The sequence below is a fragment of the Oppia nitens genome, unplaced genomic scaffold, assembly GCF_028296485.1.
Source record: "Oppia nitens isolate AA-2021 unplaced genomic scaffold, nextdenovo-longstitch-racon4-pilon3 scaffold8_pilon_pilon_pilon, whole genome shotgun sequence".
Taxonomy (NCBI): Eukaryota; Metazoa; Arthropoda; class Arachnida; order Sarcoptiformes; family Oppiidae; genus Oppia; species Oppia nitens.
In genome coordinates, this window is record NW_026533252.1 from 895,854 (window position 1) to 910,336 (window position 14,483).

At 26.0% G+C, this 14,483-nt stretch overlaps 4 protein-coding genes across 5 annotated transcripts; 1 reads left to right on the forward strand and 3 right to left on the reverse strand.

Moving 5' to 3' along the window:
* Positions 1-1,085: 1,085 nt before the first annotated feature.
* On the reverse strand, positions 1,086-3,331 carry LOC128964084 (synaptotagmin-7-like). The gene is made up of 8 exons (XM_054310643.1): positions 3,154-3,331; positions 2,759-3,010; positions 2,539-2,671; positions 2,091-2,472; positions 1,855-2,005; positions 1,664-1,792; positions 1,201-1,363; positions 1,086-1,130 (listed from the first exon to the last, which is right to left on the reverse strand). Exons 1-8 carry the CDS (start codon positions 3,329-3,331, stop codon positions 1,097-1,099), a joined length of 1,422 nt encoding a protein of 473 aa, XP_054166618.1. The 3' UTR covers positions 1,086-1,096.
* A 2,562-nt stretch (positions 3,332-5,893) lies between these two features.
* LOC128964085 (synaptotagmin-11-like) lies at positions 5,894-7,419 on the forward strand. The gene is made up of 5 exons (XM_054310644.1): positions 5,894-6,377; positions 6,446-6,772; positions 6,846-6,957; positions 7,046-7,179; positions 7,249-7,419. Exons 1-5 carry the CDS (start codon positions 5,925-5,927, stop codon positions 7,417-7,419), a joined length of 1,197 nt encoding a protein of 398 aa, XP_054166619.1. The 5' UTR covers positions 5,894-5,924.
* Positions 7,420-8,206: 787 nt separating this feature from the next.
* LOC128964086 (coagulation factor X-like) lies at positions 8,207-10,541 on the reverse strand. Its single transcript, XM_054310645.1, has 5 exons — positions 10,502-10,541; positions 10,316-10,455; positions 8,948-9,743; positions 8,372-8,876; positions 8,207-8,309 (listed from the first exon to the last, which is right to left on the reverse strand). Exons 1-5 carry the CDS (start codon positions 10,539-10,541, stop codon positions 8,207-8,209), a joined length of 1,584 nt encoding a protein of 527 aa, XP_054166620.1.
* Positions 10,542-11,557: 1,016 nt separating this feature from the next.
* Positions 11,558-13,337, reverse strand: LOC128964296 (caspase-like). Of its 2 annotated transcripts, none has more exons than XM_054310878.1 (6): positions 13,026-13,337; positions 12,863-12,965; positions 12,537-12,784; positions 12,120-12,295; positions 11,919-12,048; positions 11,558-11,864 (listed from the first exon to the last, which is right to left on the reverse strand). In XM_054310878.1, the coding sequence occupies exons 1-6, from the start codon at positions 13,069-13,071 to the stop codon at positions 11,626-11,628; spliced, it is 942 nt and encodes a 313-aa protein (XP_054166853.1). In that variant the 5' UTR covers positions 13,072-13,337; the 3' UTR covers positions 11,558-11,625. The 2 variants fall into 2 exon arrangements, with proteins under 2 accessions (XP_054166853.1, XP_054166852.1); XM_054310877.1 differs by having other exon boundaries at positions 12,537-12,799.
* Between the last annotated feature and the right edge of the window lie 1,146 nt (positions 13,338-14,483).

Sequence of the window (14,483 nt, forward strand, 5' to 3'; positions counted from 1 at the left end):
ATAGTATTAGTATTAGTAATATAGCATATATTATATAACAATAAACATATTATTTATACCGTACTATATATTATTAATAATAGTTTAATAGGTATTCATATTTAAAATCTCATATTCTTAAGAAAGTGTTATWAAAATTTTAATAATTAGTCATAAATAATGTTTTATATAATCATTAAAATTAATAAATAATAAAATATTATCATATAAATTAATTTAAGTTAAAAATATTTTTAAAATGATAATTACTATTTTAAAGAAACTACTGTATTGATATTTAATTTTAGTTTTTATAAATGGTTAATTTTAAAAATACCTTTTTATATTGTCTCAAATGTTGTTGACTTTGGTGATGATTATAAAAATAATAATATTGTTGATTATTTAATAAAGCAATTTTATGATTTTGAATCAACAATTTATTAGTATTATTACTATTATGTGTTCCAATCATTATTGTTTGAAAGTTATAAATTTTATAATACCAATAAAACTTTTTTAAATATTCAATTTTTGCTAAACAAGTAATATTTAWGTTAATCTATTTTACAATTTAGTAAACAATGAAAAGTCGTAATAATAGTAATTATTTTGACTATACTTTGTCGGACAACTCGTTTTTTATCAGTTGTCTCAATAGTAGTCACAATCATAGGTTATTCACTCAAGTTTTTTTACTTTTGCTAACATTTAGTTAAATTTAAACAAAGACAACTTTGCTTAATATAAATACAACTCTAGTATCATATATGGGATATTCAATGGTCATTAAGGAGGATATTGGATGCTATCCCCACACATGTGGAGTCAAAATAACATAAACAGTCAAACTTTTTCTATGTTGATGTACTCCATATGTTACATATCTCTATGATTTGTCTAATATTTTGTGTCGTTCAATATGTATAATATGTTAATTAATATCTTTGAATATTAATACAAAAAAATTAATAGACAATTAATATATAAAAGTTAAAACAATAAAAATATAATTAATAGTTTATTTGTTTTTAAAATTTATAATTTATATGTCTAAACATTTTATCAATAAAATAATTTTAATATTATAAACAAATGTATGTAAAGCATGTTTTTTTTATAAATATACATTTCTCCATTGGGTTATCGCTCTAATTAGAAATAATAAAATGATATAAAAATTATAAAAATTTTAATAAATATGAATTAGAAAAACAATACCTTTCTGAACCAAATATCATTTTTCCCCAATGAGTTAACTTATCATTTGATGCAAAAGCAATGGGTCCCGATATGACACGTCCGATAACGCGATCAAACTTTAGTTTACTTTTAAGACACACAGATATAACCACTGATATATCATCTATGAACCCATGCGGAGCTATGGTTCAGAAATTAATTTATATTAAAATAGTTTTTTATAAATATTTTTACACATATATATATATATATATATATATATTATAGTATTATATTATATTATATTATATTTAAATTTACTATATTACAGTATTATAAGTTATAACTGTGTGTATATCTAAATGTTTGTAAATCATATTGAGATAAAAAAAATAATTTATAAGTATAGTAATTTTTGTATTTATGTTATTATTTTATAAATAATATTATGAAACATTATAATTTATGATATTATTAGAGTTGTAAATTTGTATATATTTACCGACAAAATTGAATGTCTGATTAAAAACTGGATCAGAATTAGTTTCGGCCAAAACTATATTAGTTTTTAGTGATTTGATTTTTTTTGAGGCACACAATAGCGTCACTTTTACATAAGTTTCCGCAGTAGCTGTCAATTATAACAAAATTTTAAATCAGATAAAAAATAATCAAATATTAATCTCTTCATACAATTTGTATTCATTTTAAATAAAGACTCGAAAAGTGATGATTCTTTGGTTAGTAATCTTTTTGACCGCAATATACCAACTGATAGTCTATCAGATGTCGATGAGTAACCCAATGACACCAAAAGTTGTGGTCCATTAGCGTTATATTCTGRCTAATAATCAGACATCAAATTTCATTATTTTAAATATACAAATATTAAATATAATCAAATTAACAATAAAAACAAAAAAACATACAATAGTATAGCTTCTGAAGGGAAGGTTGTATTTGAAAGTTTCATTGGCTTTTGTCATACAATTAAGTGTAAGTACGACGTGTCCGATGGCGTCAAATCTTTCTTGTCTTTCATAGTCATAGAGTGATAAACAAAGCAAAAGATTGTGAAGTAATTCGAGTTTTTCGATCTCAAAGATGAAGTTTTCGTGAAAATGTGGATCCAATGTATTCTTGATTTTTCGCGAGTTTTGCATTAAAACTGTTGTGTCTTTTGATGAAAAACTTTTTCTCGAGTTGTTATCATTTTGTTTGGACATTAAACTGATTTTAATTAAAGTGTCATAAGTCCTCTTTCTACCCCTTTGTGGTAAATCACTTGCTTTATCTAAATATAAATTAAGTCTAAAATATAAAAAAGTAATAATAAAATAAGTAATCTTTTTATTAAATCAAATTAAATCTAATGACCTTTTTTTCTTGTGATCATAATTTATTGTAAACAAAATGTTACCAAATGTCAGAATCTGATCCTCGACTAAATATTTGCTATTATTAGCTGTCGATGAGTCTGAACTCTCTTCAAATATAATGTTTGCGTTGTCTTTAAATTAAACAATTATATTAATTTTAAATAAATTTTATCATAAATTTATAATATATGGTACAGTACTGTATAATAGTATAATACCATTGCTAACAATATCCTTATACAACGATAATTTAATACTTGAGACTGAACTGGTTTTTTCCAGAAAATAGTCGTTTCCCGACAAGTGATGCACCCGTTGTGGCCATTCATGACTTATGCCGACACAGTGTGGTCTCGTATTATCTGAATGTCTTCGCTGTGGAGAACGTGATGTCTCGTCTTCAGCGATGGTCGACACAGATGTCACTGAATCGCGTTTCAGGCTTTTTAAGCTCGGAGTTAATGACTGCACTAATTGTTGTATCCAATGGTTTACAATTTTCAAATAAGGTTGAAACAAACATTTTTAAATAAATATTATATAAACCTAATTTTTTATTAAATTATTATATAGTTTTTTATTAAAATAATATTATTTATAAAAAATAAATAACCGGATTGTGTTGAAAAACTTCGCTGAGGGACCCAAAAGCGTAACACTTCTATATCCTGTTCTTCATCTTCTTTAAGATGTGTTTCATCCGATTGTTTGTGAAGACAGTCCCAAACATTACAYCTATGAATACTTGTGCAGACATTTCTGAATAAATTATTGATATAAATGGGACACATATTGGCAATAATTGCTATAACATATTATTTTCACTGAAAATCTAACAATAGTCAAGCATTTTTATAAAAATCAAAATTAATATATATATATAACTAATAAATAAATTATGGTAGCATTTGTTAATAATCAGTGATTTTCTATAATGTAGGCGGCATTTAGTCAGATACCAGACAAATAATGTTTAATAAAGGTATACTACATGTATATACAGTAAAATATTATATTAAATTGGTATAATGCCGGTAAACATTTATTTTCATTATTATAACAATTATAATGTATGTATACTATAGTAAACAGCTTTTAGAGACTATGGTTTAGGTGTAGAAACAGATGGCATCGGGAGGTGGAGGGATAGCAATCAAATTGCCATATATTGCATGTATGAACAGGTGTCTCACAAATCCTATACAATTAAATATATAGCCCTTCAGTTTTTATACGATATTATTATAATCTGTTATAATTTATATTTCAAAATTAATTGTATGTTTTTCAATCCCACTCTCAAGTGGTTTACTAATTTGTGTAGAAATATATTATATTAAAAACACTAAACTTTAATATTACTTCTAATATTTTTATTGTGTATGTGTTTCAGTGATTAATTAATTTATGAAAAGTCATATTTATTTGTAATACAATATATTAGTTTTATGTTTATCTTGTTGTTACCTAAAAATATGTTTCAATGAGATTAATAATGATTTATAGTAAACAACAATTGAGACAACAGTGAGTCGTTTTAATAATAATTTACACATATTTAGTTTTATTAAATTATTATCCAAATTAACTAATTTATTAATTAATGTATGATAAGATGTAACATTAGATTTAATGTTTGCTTCAATTTATTGTTAAAATACTTCTAGTGTTTTAGTTTTTAAAATATACATATTATATTGTACATAATTAATAAAATGAAAAAGTGATTAAAAATGATTATACAATTTAAAAACTATAATATTTATAAAAAATTGAAATTTAATTAAAATTTATAATAAAATTATTAATTAAGTATTTGACAATAAGGTCAAAATAAATATTAACTTAAATATATAAAATAGGGGATAATCAATTTTTGTTATATATAACAAAATTCTAAAACCTGTTGAAAATGCTAGTTAGCATTGACAGAACAAACTTTTAAAAGTACATTTATTGTAATTGTTGTGTCTGTCTCACTTACACTCGCATCCAATTATATACTCAAATTTAAGTGAAAATAAATTTAAGTATAAATACATTTAAAAAACTTGAAATATATTTATTGATTAATTTTAAGAGATAGGACATCACTATTTGAAACAATTATATCTTAATTTTTTGTTATTCTATTTGAAATGAAATTTGTAAACAAAATCTTATACAAACAGACTATAGATAAACAAACAATTTTAATAAATTTCTTTAGAAATACTTTTCAATTATTTTTTATAAATGGATTATTTTTTGGAAAATAAGACAAAACTTCAAAAATACATGTAATACTTGAGTAAAATATGAAAATAGGTTTAATTGTGTTTTTATTGTTAAATATATTACTTATGATTACTTATAAATTATAAAATTGAACAATTATGTTAAAATTTATTTTTAAATATTCTCAATTAATATMTATTTATGAAGTCAAACATATAAATTTGAATTTTGCTAATAATTATTGTAAAGTATATAAACTAAAGTTTAATTACTTACAATTAATTCCTATAAAACTTTTTTTGTAGGTTTCTATAAAATTTCTATTTATATAATACTTTAGATATTTAATTAAAATTGAATTATGAAATATTGCACTAATGATTCATTAAAATTTATGTATTATATAATTAGTCATTTTTGTAATTGTTTTCATATACTGTAAATTAAAATCTAACCCAAATAATTACTAATGGGATTTTAATCMTATATAAACAATATTTAAAATCTGAAACATTTAATTTACAGATAAATTTATAACTAATAAACAATAAAACAATTTTAATAGCAATGACCACTAGCTTATGCAGTATTTTTCTAATATAATAAATTAAGTATAAAGTGTCTAAAGCTTAGTTTTGATGATATATAACTATTTATATTATAATTATATTAACTATTGAAATTATATTAATGTTATTGTAATTTTATTTTTAAAATTTTTAATATTTCAAAAATTTTTAAACATTAATGAATAACAAAAGTATTTGTTAAAAAAACAATTACATAGAATTCAATGCTATTTTATATATTGACGTCAATTCACTTTTTTAAAATTATAACAATAGACTATTATTAATAAAACTATAGTTTCAGTTGACAAGTAATTTATGGTTATTTAGATAGAGATATAAATTTATTTTGCTATTAATATTAACAAAAAAGCTAAACGATAGCACCTGTAGTTTTTGTGATCCGCTATTTATTAAAATAAATAAAACAAAAATATATATACATTGCAATTATGTGATTAGATTAATATATTGAATGTTTGAAAAATATTTTTTAAATGTAATAATTACATGTACTATATTTACAGTATATATTAATTATATCAATATATCAATTCATTTGTGAAAAACCACAGAATTCATCAAAAGTTGTATTGAAATGCTATTCAAATCATACGCTTCTCCGGAAATTCTCGTCCCAGTAGTGGTTCTTTCGGTTATAATCATGTGTTTTATTATATTTTACATATGGAGACGTATCCGACTCAATGGCCACAAGAAGTCACAACTGGAAGCACTCACATCCAAGCCTTCGACATCTCATATGTATACCGGAGTGAAGGCTTCGCATACCATCGAGTTTATCGTACCGACGGTTACTCTCAAATGCTCGGAGCCATCGTTTTCGGTTACCGAAGAGTCCGACTCGGATTGTCTACAATTGGCTAACAATTATGATCACAACGGTATGAGAAAACGCAATTCTCGGATTCAAATCAATGAAAACGAGATCAGCAAAAGTCTTTACGAAGAAGTGCCACAATTGCCACAGCAATCACCAGAAATCAGTTTTGTTCTTCACTATAGTTTTGTTAGACAACAACTACTTGTTGTATGATTTTCTTTATAACAACAAAAATATTGTTATAATATAATTATTTTATTTTGTTTTTTTATTAGACACTATTGTCTGCAAAAAATCTTTATCTCAAACGAAGTCATTTGAATCCATTTGCAAAAGTAGTTCTTTTGCCGGAAAAGAATCCAAAACTATTGACTAAAGTCAAGAAAAATACAACAAATCCCGTATTTAACGAACTTTTCATATTTCAAGCGCAAAGAAATACTTTGGACGATAGGGTCTTAAAGATCACTGTTTATAGTTCCGACTCATTCTCGCGAAAGAATGTCATCGGAAGAGTTGTGTTTCCATTAAAAACAGCAGATATTGACAGTAATATTAGCAGAGATGTCATGACTGAAGACATTACTTGTTTGCTTAGAGAAGTATAACTTTATTATAATAATTAATATTAATTTTATTAAAACTTAATAAAACATTTATTTTAATCAAATTTAGAGCAAACCATTTGGTGAACTACTTTTGTCACTCAATTATGAGACCAATTCATCGACACTAACTTTGGGCGCATTAAAAGTTCGCCACATATTTGACAAAGAAATCCAAACAAGTTTGTCATTATATTTAAACCTTTTTTTATTATTATTATTATTATTATCACTACATTTGGCTAAACATTTCATTTATGTTTTTAATAGTTTATATGAAAGTTGTTTTGTTTGTTAAACGAAAACGAATTAAAAGTCGAAAAACAAGTCTCCATAGAGTTGAGACTGAAATCAATTTCGATGATATGTTTCACGTAAATGTGGCCAAAGAGACACTCAATGATGTTAGTCATTAAATATATATATATTTATTATTAAATACTATTTTATTAATTATTTACACAAATATTTAGCTTATAATCAGTATTAGTGTATATGGAAAGTCAAACACATACGTTAACAAACACATATTGGGCCGAACACATGTGGGACAGTTATGTCCATCAGCTCAGGGAATACAACACTGGACTGAAATGTGTCTTCATTATAACGAAACCATCAGTCAATGGCATATATTTTCATAAAAATATTTACTATAAATATACTCTACAATAAACTAATTATTTTTATTTAAATTGACTGTATTTTAATATTAAATTGAATATTATAATATTGATTATAATTATATTAGTCATATTTTCTGGCATATCATAAAAGTTTTATAAATATTGTTAATTTTCATAATTTTTTTTGTAAATATTTTGACATTTACTTGAATGTCAAATATTAAAAATTTATCAATTGTATAAAATGCAATGTAAATAAGTTTATTAAGCATTTTGTTATTTTTTAATTTTAATTTATGTTTAATAAAAATTATAATATATTTTACAAAATAACTTTTTAATGTAATTTATTTATTTATACTGTATTAATAAAACATAATTAATTTATTGTATAATTTATACAATTTATAAGTAAATCCCATTTTACATAATAAAATTTACACATATCTATAATAAGTAATATTTATTTTGAAAATTATTTAAATTTAATATTACCTTAAATTAAAATAGGTATTTTTAATATTACAAAAAATAATAGTAAAATTAATTTAATCAAAACATGTAATGGCTATTAACAATTATATTACATTTAATCAATAATCTATTTTTTTTAGAAAAATTTATATTCAAACGATAAATTATTATTCTATTATTGACTAGTCATAACATATATTTTAAGATATAATTATAAACTTTTACACAAATTGTATGATAAGTATTATTTAAAGGTATTTAATAATTATGTTTAATTATCACAGATATAATAGAAAAATATATAAATACTAATTACAAAAAAAATTGAGAACTATTTTACATTTCTTTGAATTGTTTTACGGATCCATTTTACAAGATTAGGCACTTTAGCATATATACCATATCTGCCTTTTCGACCGCAACCCTCACCAAAACTATTGAATAATTAATTTTATTAATAATCAAATTAATAATTAAAAATCACATTTTTCTATACCTAGTGATTCCGTAGACAAACCATTTATCGACAGTTTTATCATTGATTGTCATCTGTTTGCTAAACAATAGGGGACCTCCACTATCACCGGCACAGCTATCAACTTTGCCTCTCTTATATCCGGCGCAAACCATATTAGGAGATATAAAATAGTTGTCGTAAACTTCTTTGCAGTCATTGATGTCAGCGATGGGTACCTGTGCCTGATGTAAGACATCAGTGCCAAACAATGCAGAGTTTCGCCGTTTACCCCAACCTAAGATTGTGCCTAAACTGTTGACTGACATTTCATCTTCAGGTGTGGGCAAACAGGCCGGCGCTACAAATCTATTCATTTTTAATGGTGTTCTCAACCGAAGCACTGCTATATCGTTGTCAACTGTCTCGGCGTCGTAGTCCGGGTGCACAAAGATGTCCGATACGCGTACCTGTTGTTCATAGCCGTCGGCAAAGATTAAGTCATGTTCGCCGGCTCTCACGTAAAGTCGTCTTCGCACACAATGAGCTAAACATTTATATATAATATATATTAGTCTTAAAATTACAATTAAATTATTTTGTCATTTCATTAAATACCTGCTGTAATGACAAATTGTGGAGCAATTAAAGTGCCCCCGCAAAATGGCTCGTAATATCGGTTGAGAATTGACACCATCCATGGCCACCGACCTTTAGTAGACTCACGGCCGCCAATAATTCGTAAATTACTGACCATATCATTCAATACAGAAGAAATTCCACAATTGAGATCATCAATTGGATCAGGTTTTGTCTCATTAGATGCATTGACAACTGCTGAGGCAGATATTGATGGAGGAGTGAATAGGGATATTGGATCAGATGTCACAGAATTTTCATCAGAGTTTTTAGGTTTTTCTTTGTAAAGTGTTTCACAACGACTGCCTTGAATATAGCAGAGGGCGTCTTCTTGTATAATACTGTTACCACATATCTGTTTCATTTCACAAGAACGCGATCTCCGAGTGCGACAATTATTAGTACACGACGACCACTCTGACCATTGAGAGTAGACATAACTTTGTAGATGATAGAGGACACGGAATTGGGATGACCGACCACGACCTTTATGTGGCACCTCTTGGTTTTCAGTACTCCCTGGTGTAGATGTGTCCGGATTTGTCAAACATTTGCCTCCACGACAAGCTCTCTCTTCTTTAACAATTGTTGTGCCGCAGTGTTCAGCAGAGACACACTGTCGGGTACGGACTTGTTTGCAACGGCGCCGACATTTACTCCATTTGGACCAATCGCTATATATGTCATCGTAACTCAATTTATTAACTGTTGGATCAATTGTGTCGTTCAAAGACTTTTGCTGAACCACTACCATATCATTGATACGACTCACACGCTATATGTCAAACAATTTATCAACTTTTAGTATTTGATAAGTATATTAATTTTTACTATTTATGCAATTTAATTATTCAAACCCTTTAAATATTGCAATTAATCAAATTATATATAATAATGCAATTTAATATACAAATATAAATTAATATACAGGAGATATAAAATTGGGTTTATCATATAATTTATATATATATATATATAGTCAGATTTAAGGGAAAAATAAGTTTAGAAAACATTTTAATTAAAACAAATAAAATTATAACAAAATAAAATATTTTGAATCTAAAATGATAAATATATATTGCAATTATAATAAGACTCTTTACCACTCTTTGTCTGCCTCGATGTCCATTATTTCTTTGTCGGTGACCGTAAACCAGTGCGGGAATCAATATAATTAATAAAACAAACGTCCAATAGTAACAATTTTTTGCTGCGGTCAACATTTTCTTCCAGCAAAACACAATTAAAAAGTAATACAAAACTTAGTGAGTGATGTGAATAGTTTTTTGATGCAAAAAAATGTTTGTCTCTAAAAGTCAAGAATTCTTGACAAATGATATGTCAAACGCAAGAATTACAGTAAGTGTCTGACAGAGACTGACTTTTGGTGAGTGCCTTAAAAGTGGTTAACCAATGCCTTAGACTCGTGTGAATTCCTCGTTTCAATATCTTAACGATTTTGTGAACAATCTTCAAAAACAGGTGGGCTTTTGATAGACCAGATATAATATAAAGATTTTGGACAATTACTACCAGCCATTCCCTCTCCCAGAGAGTCAAGAATCTCATCCATAAAAGCTTAGTTTATTTGACGCAAACGTTTAAATCAAACAAAAGCTAATATAAGCTTCAAATGAGAGAATATTTGTTTGTTTTTAAGTGTGATCTCCCCTTCAAATACTATTACATATTGCCAACCGTTTTTTTTGTGCATATAAATTGAATTTTATTTTTTTAATATTATACTTTTTTATATAAATCTAAAATAATTAAAATAATATAATTTAGCTCATCAATTAATATGCAAAAAATAATATTGTACATTATTCATACAAAATATAAGTTAGCATGGTATATAAAATATAAATTATACCAAAATGCAATAAAATGCAATAACTTAATATCTTTTAATTAATTTAATTAATTAAAATATTTTTTAATGCATTGATAAAAGTTTTTCAAAATATTTTGCAAATATTGATGAGATGTTTCAAAAATTCTAGGAAAGTATGCAAAATGTTCACAATGTTTGCAATTACTAAATATATTGAATCAATAGATAGGCTGAGGCTATAGATTAATAGTTTTAGGGGAATTCACAGGTTTTAAGACAACAAACAAGAAATATAAAAGTGTCGATTAGGGACAACCTTGTGCTTATGGTATACTCTTATAGAGCACAGGTGTGTGTGGATAGACAACATCTGTAGGTATAAGAAAAAGGGATGAAAACTTTATTTGACATTTGAATTATAGACGAATATTGCTTTATATATATAACTTAAGGTATTACAAGTTAGTTGAAAAGCACGTGCGCTCTGTTTTATGGCATTACTGGGCATTCAATACATGTATTAACAACATTATAAAAATAACATGTTTTCATTTGTAACAAAAATCAATTAATTTTAATTTAATGTAAATTTAAATTTAAGTATAATCTAAAATTATATTTTAAATTAATTTAGTCAATTAAGTATAGAAAATTATAAAAAAAATTCATAATAATAGATAGAAACTTTTATAAACTAATTTATAATAATTTATATATAAGCACAATGGTATGATAACATAGAAAAAGATATATACTGTATATATATTTATCATTAAATTTTTTAATTAAATTATAATTTAAGGTTTTTATGAGTAAATTATTGTTAAACTTTAGGAGTGAAGAAAATAAGTCGCGTAAGCATTGATGTCACGCATGGGATCTGTTTCTTCTCGTGAAAATCCGGGTCATTGGGAACGTTAGACTCGTAATCATAGGCTACTATACGGCTCACGATTGTCATCATTGTCAACAGATCCATATTTGAAGCGTATTTTCCTAACACTTGAGTTAAAGCCTGTATAAACCACGAGCCTTGAGTTGTGTTTCTCCACGAATAATAGCCTTTTATTAATTAAAATCAATAATCATTAATTTAAAGCATTTTCAAACAAATACCGGGAACAGTGCTATAGGCGATCAAAAAGTCTGCATAATTGGGAATCCTATAGAAATCATTTCCACTGTCAGTCACATCGGAACCTTTCTGGAGAGCAACGCCAGCGTCCAATCGGTCGCCCTGACAGGCCTTATGTGACATAAGTAAAAGTATATCAAATTAAATGTTCAAATAAATTACGGTAATATAGTATTGAGCACCTGTATGAAAAACATTTTAGGCTTTCCGGCCAAAGTGGGGCACTGATCGCCTTTGAAGAAATTGAACACAGAATCAGTACAATACTTCTCATCTCTGGCCCAAAGTATGCCCTGTTCTCCGTGGGTTAAAATGCATACAACTATACAGTCATTATGACTGTGATTATCTTTGGACACTGTATTCAAACAAAATATAATATATTTATTTATTAAAGTTAATTATGCCTCTAATTTTAATATACTTAAATTACTAATCAATTTTTCAAATTTATGTTTAGTTTAGTTATATTCAAGTCTTAACTTTATATAAATTTAAATACTATTAATATTAATAAAAGTTATAATTATGTCATTCAATATATAAATATTATAAATTAAATAATCTGTTTTCAAGTCATCAAAATTCAATGTCAATACCGTTCTCTAAAATAGTGATAATCTCTTTAGCCATCGGATCGTTATAAATGTTGACTTCAAAGTTTAGTGACCGAAAAGTGCCATAAAGTGCTTTGCCGTCCATTTCRGTTCCTCTTCGTTCGGGAAGTCGTGTGTAACCATCAAAAGTGCGGTTATTAATTATAATACATTTGCCGCGACTTCGGTGCTTCATATTGTAGGCCAAACTATCGACAGACGTTGACATATGCGCAACGGGTCCACTGGCTCTTCGGGTTTTAAAACTAACCATCAGATTATTACTTCATATCAATCATAATCATCGATGTTATTGATATATGACTTACACATCAAATATACTTCGGGCGTCCACTGTATCACCGAATCGATAGAAAATTTTCGGCTCATAGTCTTCGGGCAGTTGGTCTTCGCCTTTGAGATCAGACATACCTGTAATCAGACATAAACCATAAAACATCACTTTATTATCACTTATTACTAATTGTTTACCATTATTATGATCACCCGATTCACTCATTATCTCCGAATTAGACATCAATTGCAAACAAATTGAGACTTCAGTTGATGTTTTTGGTCGCCAGACAAGTGATAATCACATTGTTGTCCACATCTGTGATCAACAACTAATCAATCAAATCAATGGATAATAACAATCACTACAAGTCTTGTGATTTCAATCAATCAATTAATGAATTTAATTAATTTGATTAATGAGTCCAAACTGTATGTCATTTAATGCAAACAAAAGTTTCTTTTGTTTTGTTATGAGTTTTTTAACCCAACGTTTAGCGCAACAAATCATACAAATAAAAGCTTTACATAAATACTGTCATCATTTGACTTATATTTATCATTAAAAACCCTTCAAATGTTGAATCAATTTTATAAATTGCAATCATTTACAGTATATTTATAAACTAATTATTTGTCAATTAAATTGATAAATAATTCATATTTTCATAAATCATTTATTTATATATAAATTTTTAAAACTATTAATTATATAAACTAATTGTTGAAAATAGATTCACAAAAAATCATAAGTGATATTCTGTGGACTAATTTATAAAAAATTTTAAAAATAAAATCATATCAATTGTGTGGTTATATAATTATACAATAAATATTTCTAAATATAAAATATCAAAATTTCTATAAATATAATTTTTTTAAATATTTAATTTTTATTTTTATAATACAAAATGTCTAAATATATTTTGGTAATTTTTATCAATCATAAAACAAACTAAATTATTATATATAATTCATTATCGATAATATTATAATATAAATATTTAGTTTAATCATAAAATATATAGTTTTCATAATTAATTAAAATGTAAATAAAATGTAAATATATTAAGATTATTATAAAAAATATAGTTGTAATTAATAAATAATTATTGTTAAGAATAAATGCAAAATTATTATATCAATGCATTTGGCGAATAATTGCCATAAAAGTTGATGGAAATGGACACTCAGGGTCTGAATCAGAGATAACACTCTTTAATGAGTCACTGGTTTTCTTTGTCTTATCGCTGACACTAATATATGTGCCATTTGTTTGATGAGGAATATCTGTTTGAACCGATTGGTCGACAAAAGTTAATGTTTGTGTCATCTGATGACAAGTTTTAGTTTGATTGACTTGAATACCAACACTTCTGACCGTTTCATTCATTAGTAATTTGCCACTAATTTGACTCAAATTTATGTCCAATGATTGCCTTCTTAAGTCGGGTTTCAATGGTGTCGAGGTTTTCATTGATCGCAAAGTTATTTCATTTAATCTCTCTTCAAATTTCTTGAGTTTTTTGTCAATTATTTTATCCAAAATGCGTTCAACACTCGAGACGTCTAACAATTCAGGAGTTTTTGACAACAAAAGAGACGATCGTTTCATTTGATTTTTATCAATCGTGTCCTTACTTTGAGTGACATTAT

Bases quoted from the DNA above. Each gene is read 5' to 3' on its own strand.
- LOC128964085 (XM_054310644.1), top strand. From the start codon at position 5,925: ATGCTATTCAAATCATACGCTTCTCCGGAAATTCTCGTCCCAGTAGTG. The intron at 6,958-7,045 runs GTTTGTCATTAT...TGTTTTTAATAG, and splicing joins TGACAAAGAAATCCAAACAA to TTTATATGAAAGTTGTTTTG. The intron at 7,180-7,248 runs GTTAGTCATTAA...ACAAATATTTAG, and splicing joins CCAAAGAGACACTCAATGAT to CTTATAATCAGTATTAGTGT.
- LOC128964086 (XM_054310645.1), bottom strand. From the start codon at position 10,541: ATGGATGAGATTCTTGACTCTCTGGGAGAGGGAATGGCTG. The intron at 9,744-10,315 runs GTTTGACATATC...TTTGACATATAG, and splicing joins ACACTTACTGTAATTCTTGC to CGTGTGAGTCGTATCAATGA. The intron at 8,877-8,947 runs GTATTTAATGAA...ATAAATGTTTAG, and splicing joins ACAATTTGTCATTACAGCAG to CTCATTGTGTGCGAAGACGA.